At 40.3% G+C, this 16542-nt stretch overlaps 1 protein-coding gene and 1 pseudogene across 2 annotated transcripts; one reads left to right on the plus strand and one right to left on the minus strand.

Moving 5' to 3' along the window:
* Positions 1 to 1106: 1106 nt before the first annotated feature.
* LOC124862481 (nucleoside diphosphate kinase A-like) lies at positions 1107 to 5977 on the plus strand. Of its 2 annotated transcripts, none has more exons than XM_047356435.1 (5): positions 1107 to 1320; positions 3370 to 3496; positions 3583 to 3684; positions 3807 to 3919; positions 5240 to 5977. In XM_047356435.1, exons 1-5 carry the CDS (start codon positions 1259 to 1261, stop codon positions 5358 to 5360), a joined length of 525 nt encoding a protein of 174 aa, XP_047212391.1. In that variant the 5' UTR covers positions 1107 to 1258; the 3' UTR covers positions 5361 to 5977. The 2 variants fall into 2 exon arrangements, with proteins under 2 accessions (XP_047212391.1, XP_047212390.1); XM_047356434.1 differs by having other exon boundaries at positions 1119 to 1320; positions 3367 to 3496.
* Positions 5978 to 7721: 1744 nt separating this feature from the next.
* Positions 7722 to 16542, minus strand: part of LOC124862482 — an 18815-nt pseudogene continuing 9994 nt past the window's right edge.

A 16542-nucleotide genomic window follows, 5' to 3' on the forward strand; every position in this document is an offset into this window, starting at 1 on the left:
ACCGTGCACAGGCGTGTGCAGGAAATGGGCTACAGGTGCCGCATTCCCCAGGCCAAGCCACTTTTGAACCAGAAACAGCGGCAGAAGCGCTTGACCTGGGCTACAGAGAAGCAGCACTGGACTGTTGCTCAGTGGTCCAAAGTACTTTTTTCGGATGAAAGCAAATTCTGCATGTCATTCGGAAATCAAGGTGCCAGAGTCTGGAGGAAGACTGGGGAGAAGGAAATGCCAAAATGCCAGAAGTCCAGTGTCAAGTACCCACAGTCAGTGATGGTCTGGGGTGCCATGTCAGCTGCTGGTGTTGGTCCACTGTGTTTTATCAAGGACAGGGTCAATGCAGCTAGCTATCAGGAGATTTTGGAGCACTTCATGCTTCCATCTGCTGAAAAGCTTTATGGAGATGAAGATTTCATTTTTCAGTACGACCTGGCACCTGCTCACAGAGCCAAAACCACTGGTAAATGGTTTACTGACCGTGGTATCACTGTGCTCAATTGGCCTGCCAACTCTCCTGACCTGAACCCCATAGAGAATCTGTGGGATATTGTGAAGAGAATGTTGAGAGACTCAAGACCCAACACTCTGGATGAGCTAAAGGCCGCTATCGAAGCATCCTGGGCCTCCATAAGACCTCAGCAGTGCCACAGGCTGATTGCCTCCATGCCACGCCGCATTGAAGCAGTCATTTCTGCCAAATGATTCCCGACCAAGTATTGAGTGCATAACTGTACATGATTATTTGAAGGTTGACGTCTTTTGTATTAAAAACACTTTTCTTTTATTGGTCGGATGAAATTTGCTAATTTTGTGAGATAGGAATTTTGGGTTTTCATGAGCTGTATGCCACAATCATCCGTATTAAGACAATGAAAGACCTGAAATATTTCAGTTAGTGTGCAATGAATCTAAAATATATGAATGTTAAATTTTCATCATGACATTATGGAAAATAATGAACTTTATCACAATATGCTAATATTTTGAGAAGGACCTGTATACCGAATTTTCTGCAAATACTTCAAAACTGAGAAGGAAGAGGGACCTGGCATGAGTGGAGTTAAATATTCAGGAGTGAGTGTCAATGAGTGGAGCCGGAGGGGGGGGGGGGACTCGTGAGTTTTTATTGAGGAGGGTTGACTTCACTCTAGAGTCTGACAAAAACACGCGTGGAACGCACAGTCATGTTGCAGCGCAGCATTTTCCACACAGCTCTTAAACACTTTTTCACAGGGGGTCCAGAGACCCGCAGAAGTCTGCCATGCGGGCTCCTCTGTGCGTTTCGGTGGGGACCCGGGCTCTTCTGGCACAGGAGCAAATCAAGTAAGTGAAGAGTTTTAACTAATCGTCCATTTCCGTAAGTGTATTCTGCGTGTTTTTTCCTCATTAGTGGTGCTTAGAGTCAATCTTTCATTCAGTGCTTACCTGAACAACTCTGCTCTGGAAATCGGGTTTTACATTTGAATGAAAGACGCTGATCTCTGGGCAGAGTTCACTGGAGTCGGAGACTTTAACCCCGAAGCGCAACGTTTCCCCCCAAACCCAAAGAAAAATATTTGACAACAAACTCGCACGCCAGAAGCATGGGGTCATAAGTGTCGTAAAGGTTCATGGCTGGGACGTGTGTGGCAACAAAAAGCTCGGAGGTGCGCGGTTTCCGTCTGAAACTGCACGTCGTCTGCGTTTTTTTGGCGAATGTAGAGCACCGTCGCCTATACCCGAACTTTTATGGACCCGAACTTGCAACCAGTCCACTAATACGTCATTGTTCACGTCTTGCATGACGCCGGCCTACCACCACTCAGCTGCTCCCGTGGCGGGTCTCGTGTGTTTTAATGGATCACATGCAGTCATTCATGCGCTCCTGGTGTTGTGGCCCCTATCAGTAGTTGTGGAGTACAACTAAACTGGTTTAAAACATGTTCTAACGTGTAAACATGCATGGAGAATGAACGGTTTATATTGTTTATTAACTGAAAAAAGAAAAAATCGGACTTCATCTATAGGCTACTGTGTAAAATGTTTTGCTCCCTTACAGATTTCTTCTTTTGTTTTCTTTTTTGTCACATTTAAATGTTTCATATCATAAAACGAATTCTAATACTAGACAAAGATATGTCTGAAGTGTTATCCAAACCAACCTGACCATGTTTGAAAAAGTAATTGCCTCCTGAACCTAATTACTGGCTGCAGTACCATTTAACAAAACAGCAGCTATCAGGTGTTTGTGTAACAAAGAGTATTTTTTGCAACCCTGTGAAGGATTTATGGCCCGCTTCTTTGCAGAATTAGAGGAAGATTTTCGAACATGCCCCAAGCATCTAAATCCAATTTCAGTGCTCTGGAAAAAAATTAATAAGCCAGCCTGAGAAGGTTCACAATTTTCCATACTTTCTCCATTTGTGGACAGTGCGTCTCACTGGGGTTCACAGCAACCCCAAAGCTTTAGAAATATCTTCGTAACCATTTTCAGACAAAAATGTTAGTGACTTTTTCTCACCTGTTTCTTGTAACCTCCTTCATGTTGTCATACAGGTTCTGTTTAAGCAATATATTGATTCTACAGGCAAGACATGAATCAGGCCTGAGTGTGGCTTGTAAACTTTAACTCAGCTGTCCAAAAAAAATGGGTTAATGACAGTTAATTTGTGATTTAACAAGTAGGGGGCCTATATTTTCGCATAGTGCCAGGTCAGTTTGGATAGTTTTTTTTTTCCAAGCACATTTTATATTTACCCAGGTTATCTGTCTGGTATTGAACTTTTTTGAAAATCCTAAAAATCAAAGTGTGGCAAAGAACAAAAGCCAAAGAAATGCACCATAGTTACAGAAAATACTTCAGTATAAAAGGAAAGAATGAAAAAGCCACATGCAGAGTTTGAGGAGGACTGTTCTACTTGTTCTCAGTATAGTTTAACATTTTTAATTTGTAAAGAAAGTGTTTCATATGTGAAGACACCCTTACTTTTCAACAATATAGCTTCTGTAGCCCCACTGGCCACCTGGCAGTTGATGCTTTGGTTATTTTAGCAAGACTATCAAAAATCTCTATCTGTTGCCTAGAGCACTTGTATGCCTGCACTGTAAACAGGTAAGGGAGTTAAAGTTACTTGTGCACTTCAGAATGATCATTTAACAAAAAAATCTAGAATAAGACAAGGCTATGCAATGAATTTAAATGGCTTGCTGTGCACTGTTATAAGGTGACAACCATGGTTGCTTGTAAGATTGCACTAGGAGATGTGTATCCTTGCTCCAAGATATTGAGTTTTGATAATCATTAGTCTTCCCTGTGGATAACCAATACTTCCACCAATATGTATGGATTAGAGCTGTATATTAACTCCTGCGTTCCCTCTCTTGTCACAGCAGGTCTCCCAGATGTAAGGGAGCGGACTCTCGTTGCCATAAAGCCAGACGGAGTTCAGCGTCGTCTTGTTGGACAGATAATCCAGCGGTTCGAGCAGCGAGGTTTCAAGTTGGTGGGCCTGAAGATGCTGTCGGTACATTAGCTCTGTGCATTGACACTGTGTGAAGAGAACGCCATCTTTTTAATTGTTAACTGTAGCTTTGTTTGCTGTGAAGGCGTCTCAGGATGTCCTGTCTGAGCACTACTGTAACCTGAGGACGAAGCCTTTTTATAACAGTCTAGTGCGTTACATGACCTCAGGACCTCTGGTTGTGATGGTGAGGGCTTCCCTTTTTTCTGCTGGTTTTGGGCTCCTTTCAGTTTTTACATTGCGTTTGCTTTATCTCGTCCTTGCTTATCAGTTCGCTGCAATGTATGTGTGTTGCTTTATTGTGTTTAGGTATGGGAAGGGCACAATGTTGTTCAGACATCGCGGACTATGGTGGGACACACTAATCCAGCTCAGGCCCAGGCAGGGACTGTCAGAGGGGATTTCAGCATTCATGTCAGCAGGGAGCCTCATGTTATTTCATATTTACAGCACCTTGCAAAATAATTATTGCAGCTTCATTTATTTTTATTTTTTTAAGATTTCAGGCTATTTATATGAGAGATCAACACCAAGCAGTTCGCAATGAGGAAATGGGAGGGAAATTAATGATTTTCAACTTTTTTCCAAAGAAGAAAGTGTACAGTGTATACACAGCCCCCTTTACTCTGATACCCCTAAATTAAATCCAGTCCAAATGTGGATTGTTTAATATCAGTGTAGCAGTGTACAGCTGTCCTGTGAAGGCATTTGGTGCTTATTTTACAAGCAGCACATTGAAACCCAAGAAAAGCCAAGCTCTAATCATCTCACAGAGTACTGTTCAATCCCTCATTTGAATATGAAAGAGTTTGGCCCAACTGCAAACCTAGCAAGACAAGTCTGTCCACCTAAATTGACTGGCCAGGGAAGAAGAAGACCGTGCAAGGACTTCTCTACCTGTGGTAACTCTGGAGGAGTCACAAAGCTTCACAGCTCAGGTGGGAATATTGGTCAACATGACAGATATTTATCATGCATTCTGTGAATCTGGCTATTATGGGAGAGAGTGAAGAAGAAAGTTGTTTATTAAAGAATATCCCATTTGCGGTTTTCTACAAACCACTGATGTAACCAAAGCTGAACTTTTTAGTCTAGTGTTAAAAACCATTTGAGAAAACTACTCTGAACATACAGTAATCCTGAATACATTGTTTGGAGTTGATGGGAAGATGAAGAAATAAAATACAGGATAATTCTGTTTGGAGCTGCAAAAACAGGTAATTGAATGGAATTGTTTAGATCAAAACATATTCATGTGTTATAATGCCCTAATCAAAGTCCACACCTGAGTGCAATAAAGGATCTGTGTCAGAGCTTGAAAACTGATGTTTTGAAATGTTCTACATCCAATCTGACAGAACTTGAGCTTTTTTTTTTAGAGGAAGTATAAGTTTCCATCCATTGATGTGAAAAGCTGTCAAAGAAATGACCCAAATGACCTGAAGCTTTAATTGCAACAGAAAATAGTTGTACAAAGTCTTGACAAAAACATGCCAATCTTTTTAGATTTTTAGTTGTACAATTTTGGGACAACATGTATATGTTTCCTTTTCTTTTTTTTTAAACAAAAGTAATATCCCAATAAAGAATTTGTGACTATAAGGAGAAAAAGTGAAAAATTCAAGGGGTATGAATACTTTTGCAATTTAATGAAAATTCCCTTTATGATTTAAACATTAAGCCTATGAGAAGACAAGTTATGTCTTTGAGATCAAGTAATTAAAAGCATTGCTCATTTAAAGGAACGTGATCCATGCCAGCGATTCAGTGGAGGGCGCTGAGAAGGAGATCCAGCTGTGGTTTCAAGCCAAAGACCTTTTGGACTGGAACTGCTGGGACCAGATTAGCACTGGCGAGCTGTGAATCGAAGGAAGTGACAATTAGATTTACTGCCTCTTTTCCTGCTGCTCAGTGGTCTGTCACTTCAGATATTGTGACCAAAGGTGACTGAAAACATGAGCCATATTCAGTGATCTATCTCAGTGATTTACTTCAGAAATGCACTCAAACTAAACTGTTGATGTTGTGTAAGATTTTTTATGTGGAACAGCACGTTTTTTAATCATTTGTAATTAACATGTTTCTAACTAATGGTTGAGTTACTTAAAGGTTTAATATGTAAAATAGTAAACCACAAAGACCATGATTATTATTAATATTATTATATTTTTGTTTTTAAATGTTGATATTTGAACCTCTCCTCTACAATCTATCATACAAATTCTCTTTGTTAAAGCAAATCTTTTCACACTCTAAAGTTACAACTTTTATGTCCCTATGTCCCATTTAGTGTGTCGATGTGTATTTGGCAAGTTATTTGGGAAAAAGCAATTGAACTGCAGCCCACTTACAAAATGCCCAATACTGCTTTGTTTATTGAGCATGCCACTAATGTCACAAGAATGTCGCATTTTAACCACTTTTTATACATCTGGCAAGATTTGTTTTGAAGCCATCATTATGTCATGCACTAAACTTTATTAATAACAGAGAAAAAAAAAAGGATTGAAATTAAACCAGAAGTATGTTGTAATATCTACCGGCAATGATCAGAATCTTCTTCCTTTAGTTTTTTTCCACACAAAATGAATGTCTAAGCTACTGCCATAGGCATTTGACCATTTGCATTATTTTTCGTCATTTCTGTCTTCTCATTTAGAAGGTGACATATTTGTTCATTATAGGGGGTAGGACACATTAATCCAAAAATATAACCATGCTAGTGGTTTTTTTTTATTCCTGCCAAAAATGTTGTCAGGACATTTTTTCACATACTGATCCCTGCAAAATAAGATGTGGAGAAATTGTTGTATTTTTTGCTGAAGGCAAGTAAACCAAATAAAACCTTAAAAATGACTTTTGCATAGCAAGGGTCGATGAGGTTGAAAAGTTGCAATTAGATGAAATAATCTGCGATATGTAAAGTTACAAGCTGTCAGCCGAACATTTCTCCATAATCCTGGCCATTATAGGCCCAATTTTCATTTTTCACCATGTCACCTACTAGCTTAAATCCTCCTTAAGACATCCCCTCCCCCTTCATTTTTTCTTGTATGCATTTGTTTACTTGTCGTTCTATGACCTCTCTGATATAGATAACTGCAGCGGCACATTTGTGAACATTATGCATCAAAATATCTAAAATGAGTAATAAATACTTAAGGTAGATGCATCTTTCCACCTGTGATGATATTAAGACGCCAAATAAGGACAAGGTTACACAATCTGGATAGAGTAATCTGAAAGGTCATTTGTTGTGTACACAGTAAAATTTGACCTCTAGTGAATGTTATTTTTAAAACTCAGGTGAAGCAACAGTATGTTCACATCATGTTGATTTACCTTCTTCTGTAACTGAATGTGTGTTTTTGCGTGTGTTGACATCTGCAGGGTCGCCTCGAATCGGTTATTTCAGATCAAACATGTTTAAGACCTTGTCAGAACTTATACCAATGACTTGGAAGATCATGTTGAACTTAGTTTGAGAAAGTAATGATTTAGAAGATTTGCCATTCTTCAAATAAACATTACAAATATGTTTATTACCTCTGTTGATGGGTACTGATACAAATATTCCGTTTATGTATGTTTCTATGTTGTACACAATAGTAAATGGAGCAAATAATCATTTTTGCTGTCTTGAAAAACAAGAGAAAATTAATACTAATGTTTTTTTAATGTGATATGTTTGTACATTTAGACTGAAACATGTGGCTGTACAAAGTGGCATAATAAAAATAAATGTGAAATAAACAAACAGAAAAGTGGATAATCTGTGGCAAACCCAGAGGATTTATTCATTTTTTGTGTTTTATGAACAAATGTAAACATTTTAAATTTTTTTGTCTCATTTTTTTTTTTTTTTTTTGCATTGTTATTGTCCACATATTGGCTTAAAGGATATGAAATAAGACGTTAACTATAACAGAATCAAAACTGTAATTGTGAAAGTTTATTTTAAAAAAACATATGAAATTACTTTTTCTTTTTCATGTCAGTGCGATTATTAGTCTGTTTCATTAAAACATTTATGTAACCTTCGTGTACAATATGAATAAAGGCTTACTTCTGTTCTGCTGTTTTCAGGATGTGTTTTGGCGTAATAAACATATTGGTTAATACCATATTAGAAAGGACAAAAAAACAGTAAGAACAACATTAGCAAAATTTCTTTTAAAACATGTAATAACAATAAGAAAAACACAAAAAAATTAAAGAAACTTTTGCGTGGCAGTGCAGATATTACTCTGTTTAATTAATACATTTATGTAACCTTCATCTACAGTAATTTCTTCTCCTATCTCTTAAAGTCATTGTGGATTTCTGCTTTTTTATTATTTTCTCATCCAGGTCAGTCATCACATTTCACTTCTCCCTCACCGTCTCAAGTTCAGAAACTTTGCGCACATCCTGGCAAGAAGAATATTGAACAAAAAAAATAATCACTTTTTTATAAGAGTTTTTATCAGAGTTCTTCTGTTTTTGCTTTTTTTTTGTCACATAAATGTTTCAGATCATCGTTTTTAAAAATTACACAAAAATACCCTAAGTAAATACATTTTTAATTATGATTTAATTCATTATAGGAAAAAAAAGTATCCAAACCAACATGGCCCTATGGGAAAACATAATTTCCCTCCTCATTAAATGAGTTAACTGTAATTGGCCACCTTTTTTGTCCACTCTGGTCTAATTAATGCTAGAGCTGTAGAATCAAGAACTCACTTTATAATAACTTTTCTGATAACATAAAGTAGGCAAAAGATTTCAAAATGCAACACACCATTCCCTGATCTAAAAAAATTAAAGAAAAGATGAGAACCTAAAACTAGTTAAACTTAAAAAAAATTGACATCAATCATTCTGGAAAGGGTTATGAAGCCATCAACCAAACATGAAGAAATCATGGAGCAGGGGTGAACCATTCCAGGAGTCGCCGGTTAACCAAAATTACTCCAGGAACACCTTGGTGACCAATCAAGGAAGTCATAAAAGGAACCAATACAAAATCGAAAGCACTGCGGAGCTCGGTTGCCTTAGTTAAGGCTGGGATTAATGACTAAACAACACAAAGGAGACTGGAAAAAAGTGGCATCCTTAGAGAGATCCACTCAAAAACCACTGCTGACTAATAATACCAACGCCAGGTTGCCTGACACTTGCAGAAATGATCCTACAGACTTGGGATATAATTCTATGGGCTAGAAGGTATGTATCTCTTTATGTCCAATGTATTATTGTATTATTTGTGTATTATATATATCTTTCATTAATTCATATCAGGTTTTAGAGAACTAAAACCTGATATGAATTAAACGCACCATTCTTACTTTATTGTCCACTATATTTACATAAAAAGATATTTGTCATAAAATCAGACAAGTCCTTTCCCCAACACTGTCTTTTGTCATTTCGGAGAGTTAATGTCTAGTCAGTGTGGTATTGGTTTTTAATGATTTTCAACTTTGTGTGGATCATGGTCTTTAAAACTACAGATGTGAAGTCCTGTTTTGTACCCCGAACCATTTTTTCACATGTGCATATTTAGGGAAATACCACTATTTATAGGTCAAAGAGGCTCAAACACTATCATTATCAGTCTTACCTTGCTGAATAAATTACAAATTTAAAGGTTTTAAGGATATATTCAATATAAGTGAAATTATAGCATATTATATGTGGGTTATTAGTTAATGAAAAATCAAAAAGAATTGATTGCTTTGTTGTTCTTGTTCACTTTGAATGCAGGTCAGTTTAGTAACAATTTGGCAAAGTGATGAAAGTCTGTGCATCAGTCAGGAACAAGCAAACAAACGGCTGCAGCCACCTTAACCCAAGCATAACCGTACAAACACAGAGACAAACACATGGGAACATCCAGAACAACACTGTACAAACCTCGAGAAGGGACTTCTGTCCCAGGATCTGCATGTAAACACTCTCTCCTTCTAAGGGGCACACACGGCAGGGCTCCTCATTTTTAAGGGAGAACAGCTGTGCTCCATTCAAAACTCCCAGGCTCTGGACTGTCCTGACAGAGGAATTGTGAAGGGAAGGTTTAGTTTGTTGCTGGCTTTGTGTCAAATTTAAATTAAATATGAAAATATAAGACAGAATGAGAGAGGCTTAAGAGAGAGCAGCCAGTAGTTTAAACTGGAGGAATCTAAAGCTGATTCAAGATCTACTTCTCACATTCACCTTGGAGAACTCTGTATTTACTAGAGTAATGAAATGTGCGTTTGATTGATTATTTATTTGCTGTAACAATGCTTTTTGGCAATAAATCTTATAGCGTTGTAAAACCTTCCAGTATCCTTTAAATAGTGTCATTTGTAAGAAAATGCATTTGTGGATTGAGCAGTAAAGTTGAGTATGCCCCCATGAAAGCTCGCCAAATTGTCTCTGGCAATGTCAAGCATCTTTTTCTTCTTTTTACCTGTGTTTGGTGTCACTTTTGAACGGCTGATGGAAGTCTGAGAAATCAAAACATATTACCAATTTAGAAGTGTAATCCTTTACCAAACAATCAGCAAAATGTGGGAGAACTGTCCACAACCACACCACCTCCTCCTCATCATTGTTTCCAGCTTTGTCACCCACTGCTGTGGGATTGCATCCTATTTTTCAACCAGCATCTGCAGCAAGTCAGCCGATGCGGTTGTGTTGGCCACTCTGACCCAAGAAGTGCGGGGAAGCGATTCCATCCTCTCCTCTCCCAAATTCTGGAGGAATTTCTGACAAACCCCGTTCTGTGGGAGCGAGCGTTGACATCTTGGAGCATGAGGATCGGTCCTTAATAGTGGAAAAATGGGATTGCCACTGTTTGCAGAATTTCACCTTAACATCACTCTGCGTTGAAATGATTACAAGCTTGTTCTTTGCCTGAAGGACATACTACCCCACACCATCACACTGCCTGCACCGAAAACTGTTAGACAGAGAAGATCTGGATAGTCGACACAATCCAGGAACTCAACTATGCTGCTCAACTCACAAATGCATTTTCCTTACAATTGTGCTCACCATTTAAGGGAAAATAAGGGAGTTTCCAAATGGATTAGGTTTATTACCAAAAACCATTGTTACAACAACAACTTTGTGCTAATTTTAGTTGAAACATACTGTAAGCAACAAGGTTTCACATCAGCTCTAAAAGATAACTGGAGCTGCAGCTATTGATTAGTGTAGTAATCCGTTAATCTAGCAATTATTTTTTCAATTAATCGATTAATCTAACAAGAGATACTCTTAGTAAATTATTATAGTTAAATAAACAAGTTTTTTGACCTTAAAAAAACAAACATTTACTGTGCACTTTAAATGGTAAGGTAAGGTAAGTTTATTTATATAGCACTTTTCAGTAACGAGACACTCAAAGTTTTGTAAATGCATTGTAAATGACATTTAAATGCAAGTCAATGCCCAGAACATAACATTTTAATAATAAAGTCTTTAAATTAAAAAAATAGTGACAATGCATTTAGTTGCATTTTGCAAAGTCCATTTGTGAAAACATGAACAATGCTTAGGCTTAGGTGAAGCTAAAGCTTTGCCACTTGAGAAGTCCTGGATAGAGCATAATTACAGACAACGAAGACAATGATGGTTTTCATCTAAAATGTTATATATTCTTTTTAGAGTTATGGCTTAATTACTGCTCTGAGTGGGTTGTTCTTTCAGCAAAGGCATGTTTCAGAGTCCGTATACTCCAGTTAAAGATTCGATTACTAAATTAGTTGTCAATTACTTCAATAATCGATTAATCTGATTAATTGTTTCAGCCCTACAAATAACCTTTGTTAAACATTACGATTCTTCAAACCAGTTGATCCTCTACATTTCATGTTGTTATGGGTAATAAAAACAGCATAATTTTGCTGAAGTTGTATTCAACACTCACCTCTGACTGAAGCCCTTCACAATGAGCCAGGCCTTCACCTCAGCACTTGGGGAGTGGTAGTTCAGGGGGACCGAGTTGCCAGCTGTGGAGGGAACCTCCATCTGATCAATCAAGTTCCTTTTTTTAGCCAGCCGCTGCAGAAGCTCATCGTTCATAACCAGGACTGTTTGAAGAGCAAAAAACATTGTCATACAGATGTGGAAGGGAACCAGTCTTCATGGTGTACAGTACACTGATTTTTTTCCTCTTGTTTTTTGTCTAGTATAATTTAGGCCCAAGCTAAGTGATGACACAATGTGTTGTTAAAAAAGAACGGACTTTAAATGAAATCAAAAGGAAGGTTTATAAAGATTTTGCAACAGGTTGATTCCTCAAGTGCTATCAACTGAAAGCAAAGAAACTGATGGATGCTGCATTTTTCAGGTTTCTCAGAGGTCTTTGTTGGATTTTTTTCTAGTACTTTAAGATCCTATCATCCATTGCTGTTGGTGTCATAGGCCTGACACTTCACCCATAAAACTTTTTTCATTTTAGATATAAGAACAGGAAAGACAATGAGTAAAAAAGCAGCCAAGGTCATGAGAAAATCTTTGAAAGCCCTTCAAAAAACCTGGCGAACTGGAGTGTGCCAGTAAGTGTGGCTGCTAGTAAGCAAAAAACAAAGAATTTAATGTGGTTATAAACTTCTCACAAGTATGGTAGCTATACACTGGAAAAAACACAGTTTTACTGTTTTAAATGACAGCAGATTTGTTTTCAAAGTGGGATTTAGAAATAAAGAAAATGTTAAAGTAGCTGTGTTTGGTGGAGAAGATGTAGAACAAAGAGCTACGTGTATGTATGGAAATATGTGTACATCAACACAAAATTAAGTAAATTATAAATTAAATGTAGGCATAATGCCGTGAGCCTGATAATATTGATGTCCAGATTTGCAGGAAGTTTACTTTTTTCTTTCATATCTTGAGATCTTCTTTACAAGAGCTCCAACATCATGGGAAGAAGGATGTTGAATTAAAATATATGAGCTGTCTGTTTTTTTAGGCATTGTTATTTAGGCAGCATTATATTTGCTTAAGAAGTAAAAGTAATGTAAAAAAGATCCACAAATAAACAACTAAAGATGGCTGCAGCAAAGTTCCAACAAAGTATCACAAATGAGTCAATTTATCCCAGAGTCCTATTTAGTTATACATTAGATACAGTGACACATAAAATACCAACAGCCCCTGAACCTTTCCACATATTTTCATTTGAAGACCCCAATTTTCAATGTATTTTATTTGGATTTTATATGATAAACCAAGGAAGGGAGGAAAATTATTCACGGTTTCAGCATTTTTTACGAATAAAAATCTGAAAGGTGTGATGTGCTTTTCACCCCTCCTTACTCCGATTTCATGAAATAAAATCCTGTGCCTCCATAATCAACCAAGTAAATTTGCCTGAGTGTAATTTAGCTTCGGCATAAGTAGAGCTTTTTTTAGAAGGCCTCTGAGGTTTACTAGGGGACATTAGTGAACATGAAGACCAAAGGATATAGCAGACAGATCAGGGAGAAGGTTGTGGAGTTTAAAGAAGGGTCAAGAAACAATACCTCAAGCTTTAAACATTTCACAGAGAACACTATACAGTCCATTAAACAAAATGGAAACAGTAGGGCACAATAGAAAACTTGCTAAAGCATTCTTCTAAACTAACAGGCTGGGCAGTCTAGTGCAGTCAAGAGATTCATAGTAACTTAATTGAGATGCAGAAATCCATTGCCCAGGTGGAACAATTTATGGGTCCTGCAATCCTTATGTTCAATTCATTTCAATTCAATTCAGTTCAAAAATACTTTATTAATCCCAAAGGGAAATTAAATGTTGTTATAGCTCATATTATGTAGGTTTCTTCAAAGAGCCGTTGTAGATGCTGATGGCTGTGGGCAGGAAGGATCTCCTGTAGCGCTCCGTCTTACAGCAGATCTGAAGAAGCCTCTGACTGAAGACACTCTGTTGTGTAGGACAGTCTCATGAAGAGGATACTGAGGGTTTTTCATAATGTTTTTTACTTTTTGAACAATCCTTCTTTGCACAATGATCTCCAGAGGTTCCAGAGGAGTCCCCAGAACAGAGCCAGCCTTCTTTATCAGCTTGTTGAGCTTTTTTAGTCCCTGGCTCTGATGCTGCTTCCCCAGCAGATGATGGCAAAAGAGATCACACTCTCCACAACAGACTTAGAGAAGATATGCAGCATCTTGCCACAACAACCAAAGGACTAAGCTTCTTCAAGAAGTACGTCTCCTCTGTCCCTTCTTGTAGATGGCTTCACAGTTGCATCTCCACTCTGTTGTCCAGGTGAACACCGAGGTATTTATACTCCTCTACCACCTCCACTTCTTCTCCCAAGAAAGTCTAAGAGCTCCGCTTACAGTTTGCCACAGGCCATGTAGGGTTAGGGACATTGGTCAGAATTGATGAAAATGGCATGTTAAACACTGGGCAATATTGGAAAAACCCATTAGAGACTGCAAACGACTTAAGAGAAAAAGCTGGGGTTCACCTTCTAGCAGGACATAACCCTAAACATACAGGCAGAGTTGCAATGGAATGATTTAGGGTCAATGAATTCTTTGTTAGTTTGGCCCAGTCAAAGTCCATTCAATCTGTCTGAGCATAAGCTGTTTTGCCAGGAACGGTAAAGTTTCACATTTTATTTGTAGAAAAAGAAAAAAGCCTATTTTTCCACAATTAATCCCGATATATGTTTGATCTCTGACAGAACCCCCACAAAATACCCTGCAGTTTCTTGGGTTGTAAGGTACAAGTTGTGAAAGGGTGTATGACTGTATTTTCACAAGGCGCTGAAGATCAGACAATCAAATTCAAGTTAAGTCATTCAGAATATTTAATTAATCCCAAAAAGAAATCTTGTTGTGGCTCGAACTGCCAGTGAGTCCAATTTCCAAATGTAAATATCTCATTTATTTTTTTTTTACACTGTTTTCAGTTATATTTCAATTAAATTAAATTTAATTTAAATCCCCCAGTGGGCCCACTACCTGCAGGGGGAACCGTGAGGGACCGGTGCAAAGAGGTTTGGTGGCGGACGAAGGTGGAGACCTCAGCAGCCCGATCCCCGGATGCTTAGGCTGGCTCTAGGGACGTGGAATGTCACCTCACCTGGGGGGAAGGAGCCTGAGCTTGTGCGGGAGGTCGAGAGATATCGCCTTGAAATAGTCGGGCTCGCCTCCACGCACAGCGTGGGCTCTGGAACCTATCTCCTTGAGAGGGGTTGGACTCTGTTCTACTCTGGAGTGGCCCACGGGGAGAGGCGGCGGGCTGGTGTGGGTTTTCTTGTTGCCCCCCAGCTCAGCCGTCTCATGTTGGGGATGAGAGGGTCGTATCCCTGCGCCTTCGGGTTGGGGATAGGTCTCTGACTGTCATCTCGGCCTGCCGGCTGAGCGGTAGTGCAGAGTACCGGCCTTCTTCTTGGTGTCCCTGTCGGGGGGTGCTGGATAGTGCCCCTCCCGGGGACTCTATTATTCTGCTGGGGGACTTCAACGCCCACGTGGGAAATGACAGTGACACCTGGAGAGGCGTGATCGAGAGGAAAGGCATCCCAGATCTGAATCCGAGTGGTGTTTTGTTATTGGACTTCTGTGCTAGTCACGGATTGTCCATAATGAACACCATGTTCAACATAAGGGTGTCCCATCAGTGCACTTGGCACCAGGACACGCTAGGCAGGAGGTCGATGATTGACTTGTTGTCGTATCATCAGACCTTCGGCGCATGTTTTGGACACTCGGGTGAAGAGAGGGGCTGAGTTGTCCATTGATCACCACCTGGTGGTGAGTTGGATCCGCTGGAGGAGGAGAAAGCCAGACAGACTTGGCAGGCCCAAGCGCATAGTGAGGGTCTGCTGGGAACGCCTGGCGGAGCCCTCAGCCAGGAATGTATTCAACTCCCACCTCCGGGAGAGCTTTGACCAGATCCCGGGGGATGTTGGAGACATAGAGTAGGAGTGGACCATGTTCTCCTCATATATTGTCGATGCTGCTGCCCGTAGCTGCGGCCATAAGGTCTGCGGTGCCTGTCGCGGCACAATCCCAGAACCCGGTTGGAGGACCCGCAGTAAGGGATGCTGTCAAGCTGAATGAAGGAATCCTGTCGGCTGTGGTTGACTGTGGACTCCTGAGGCAGCTGATGGGTACCGTGAGGCCAAGTGTGCTGCGGCCCGGCTGTGGCAGAGGCAAAAACTCGGGCCTGGGAGGAGTTTCGGTGAGGCCATGGAGAAGGACTACCGGTTGGCCTCGAAGCGATTCTGGCAACCGCCGGCGCCTCAGGAGGGGGAAGCAGTGCTTCGCCATCACTGTTTATAGTGGGGGGAGTGGGGAGGGCTGCTGACCTCGACTGAGGGACATTATTGGGCGGTGGAAGAGTACTTCGAGGATCTCCTCAATCCTGCCATCACGCATTCCCTGGTGGAAACAGAGGCCGGGGACTTGGGTTGGACTCTTTCATCACCCAGGCTGAAGTCACCGAAGTGGTTAAAAAGCTCCGCGGTGGCAAGGCTTCGGGGTGATGAGATCCACCCTGAGTACCTCAAGTCTGTGATGTCGTTGGCTGTCATGGTTGTCACGCCTCTTCAACATTGCGTGGCGGTCGGGGACAGTGCCTCTGGACTGGCAGACTGGGATGGTGGTCCCTCTTCATGGGAAGGGGGACCGGAGGGTGTGTTCCAACTACAGGGGGATCACACTCCTCAGCCTCCTTGGTAAGGCCCATGCCAGGGTATTGGAGAGGAGAGTCCGGCCGATAGTCAAAACTCGGCTTCAGGAGGAGCAGTGTGGTTTTCGTCCCGGCCATGTAACACTGGACCAGCTCTATACCCTCTACAAGGTGCTCGAGGGTTCATGCGAGTTTGCCCAACTGGTTCACATGTGTTTTGTGGACCTGGAAAAGGCATTTGACTGTGTCCCTCGTGATGCCCTGTGGGGGGTGCTCCAGGACTATGGAATCGGGGGCCCTTTATTAGTGGCCATCCGGTCCCTGTACGAGCGGAGCAGGAGTTTGGTCCGCATTGCCGGCACTAAGTCGGACCTGTTCCCGGTGCATGTTGGACTCCGGCAGGGCTGCCCTTTGTCACTGGTCCTGG

The sequence above is a fragment of the Girardinichthys multiradiatus genome, chromosome X, assembly GCF_021462225.1.
Source record: "Girardinichthys multiradiatus isolate DD_20200921_A chromosome X, DD_fGirMul_XY1, whole genome shotgun sequence".
NCBI classification, from domain to species: Eukaryota; Metazoa; Chordata; class Actinopteri; order Cyprinodontiformes; family Goodeidae; genus Girardinichthys; species Girardinichthys multiradiatus.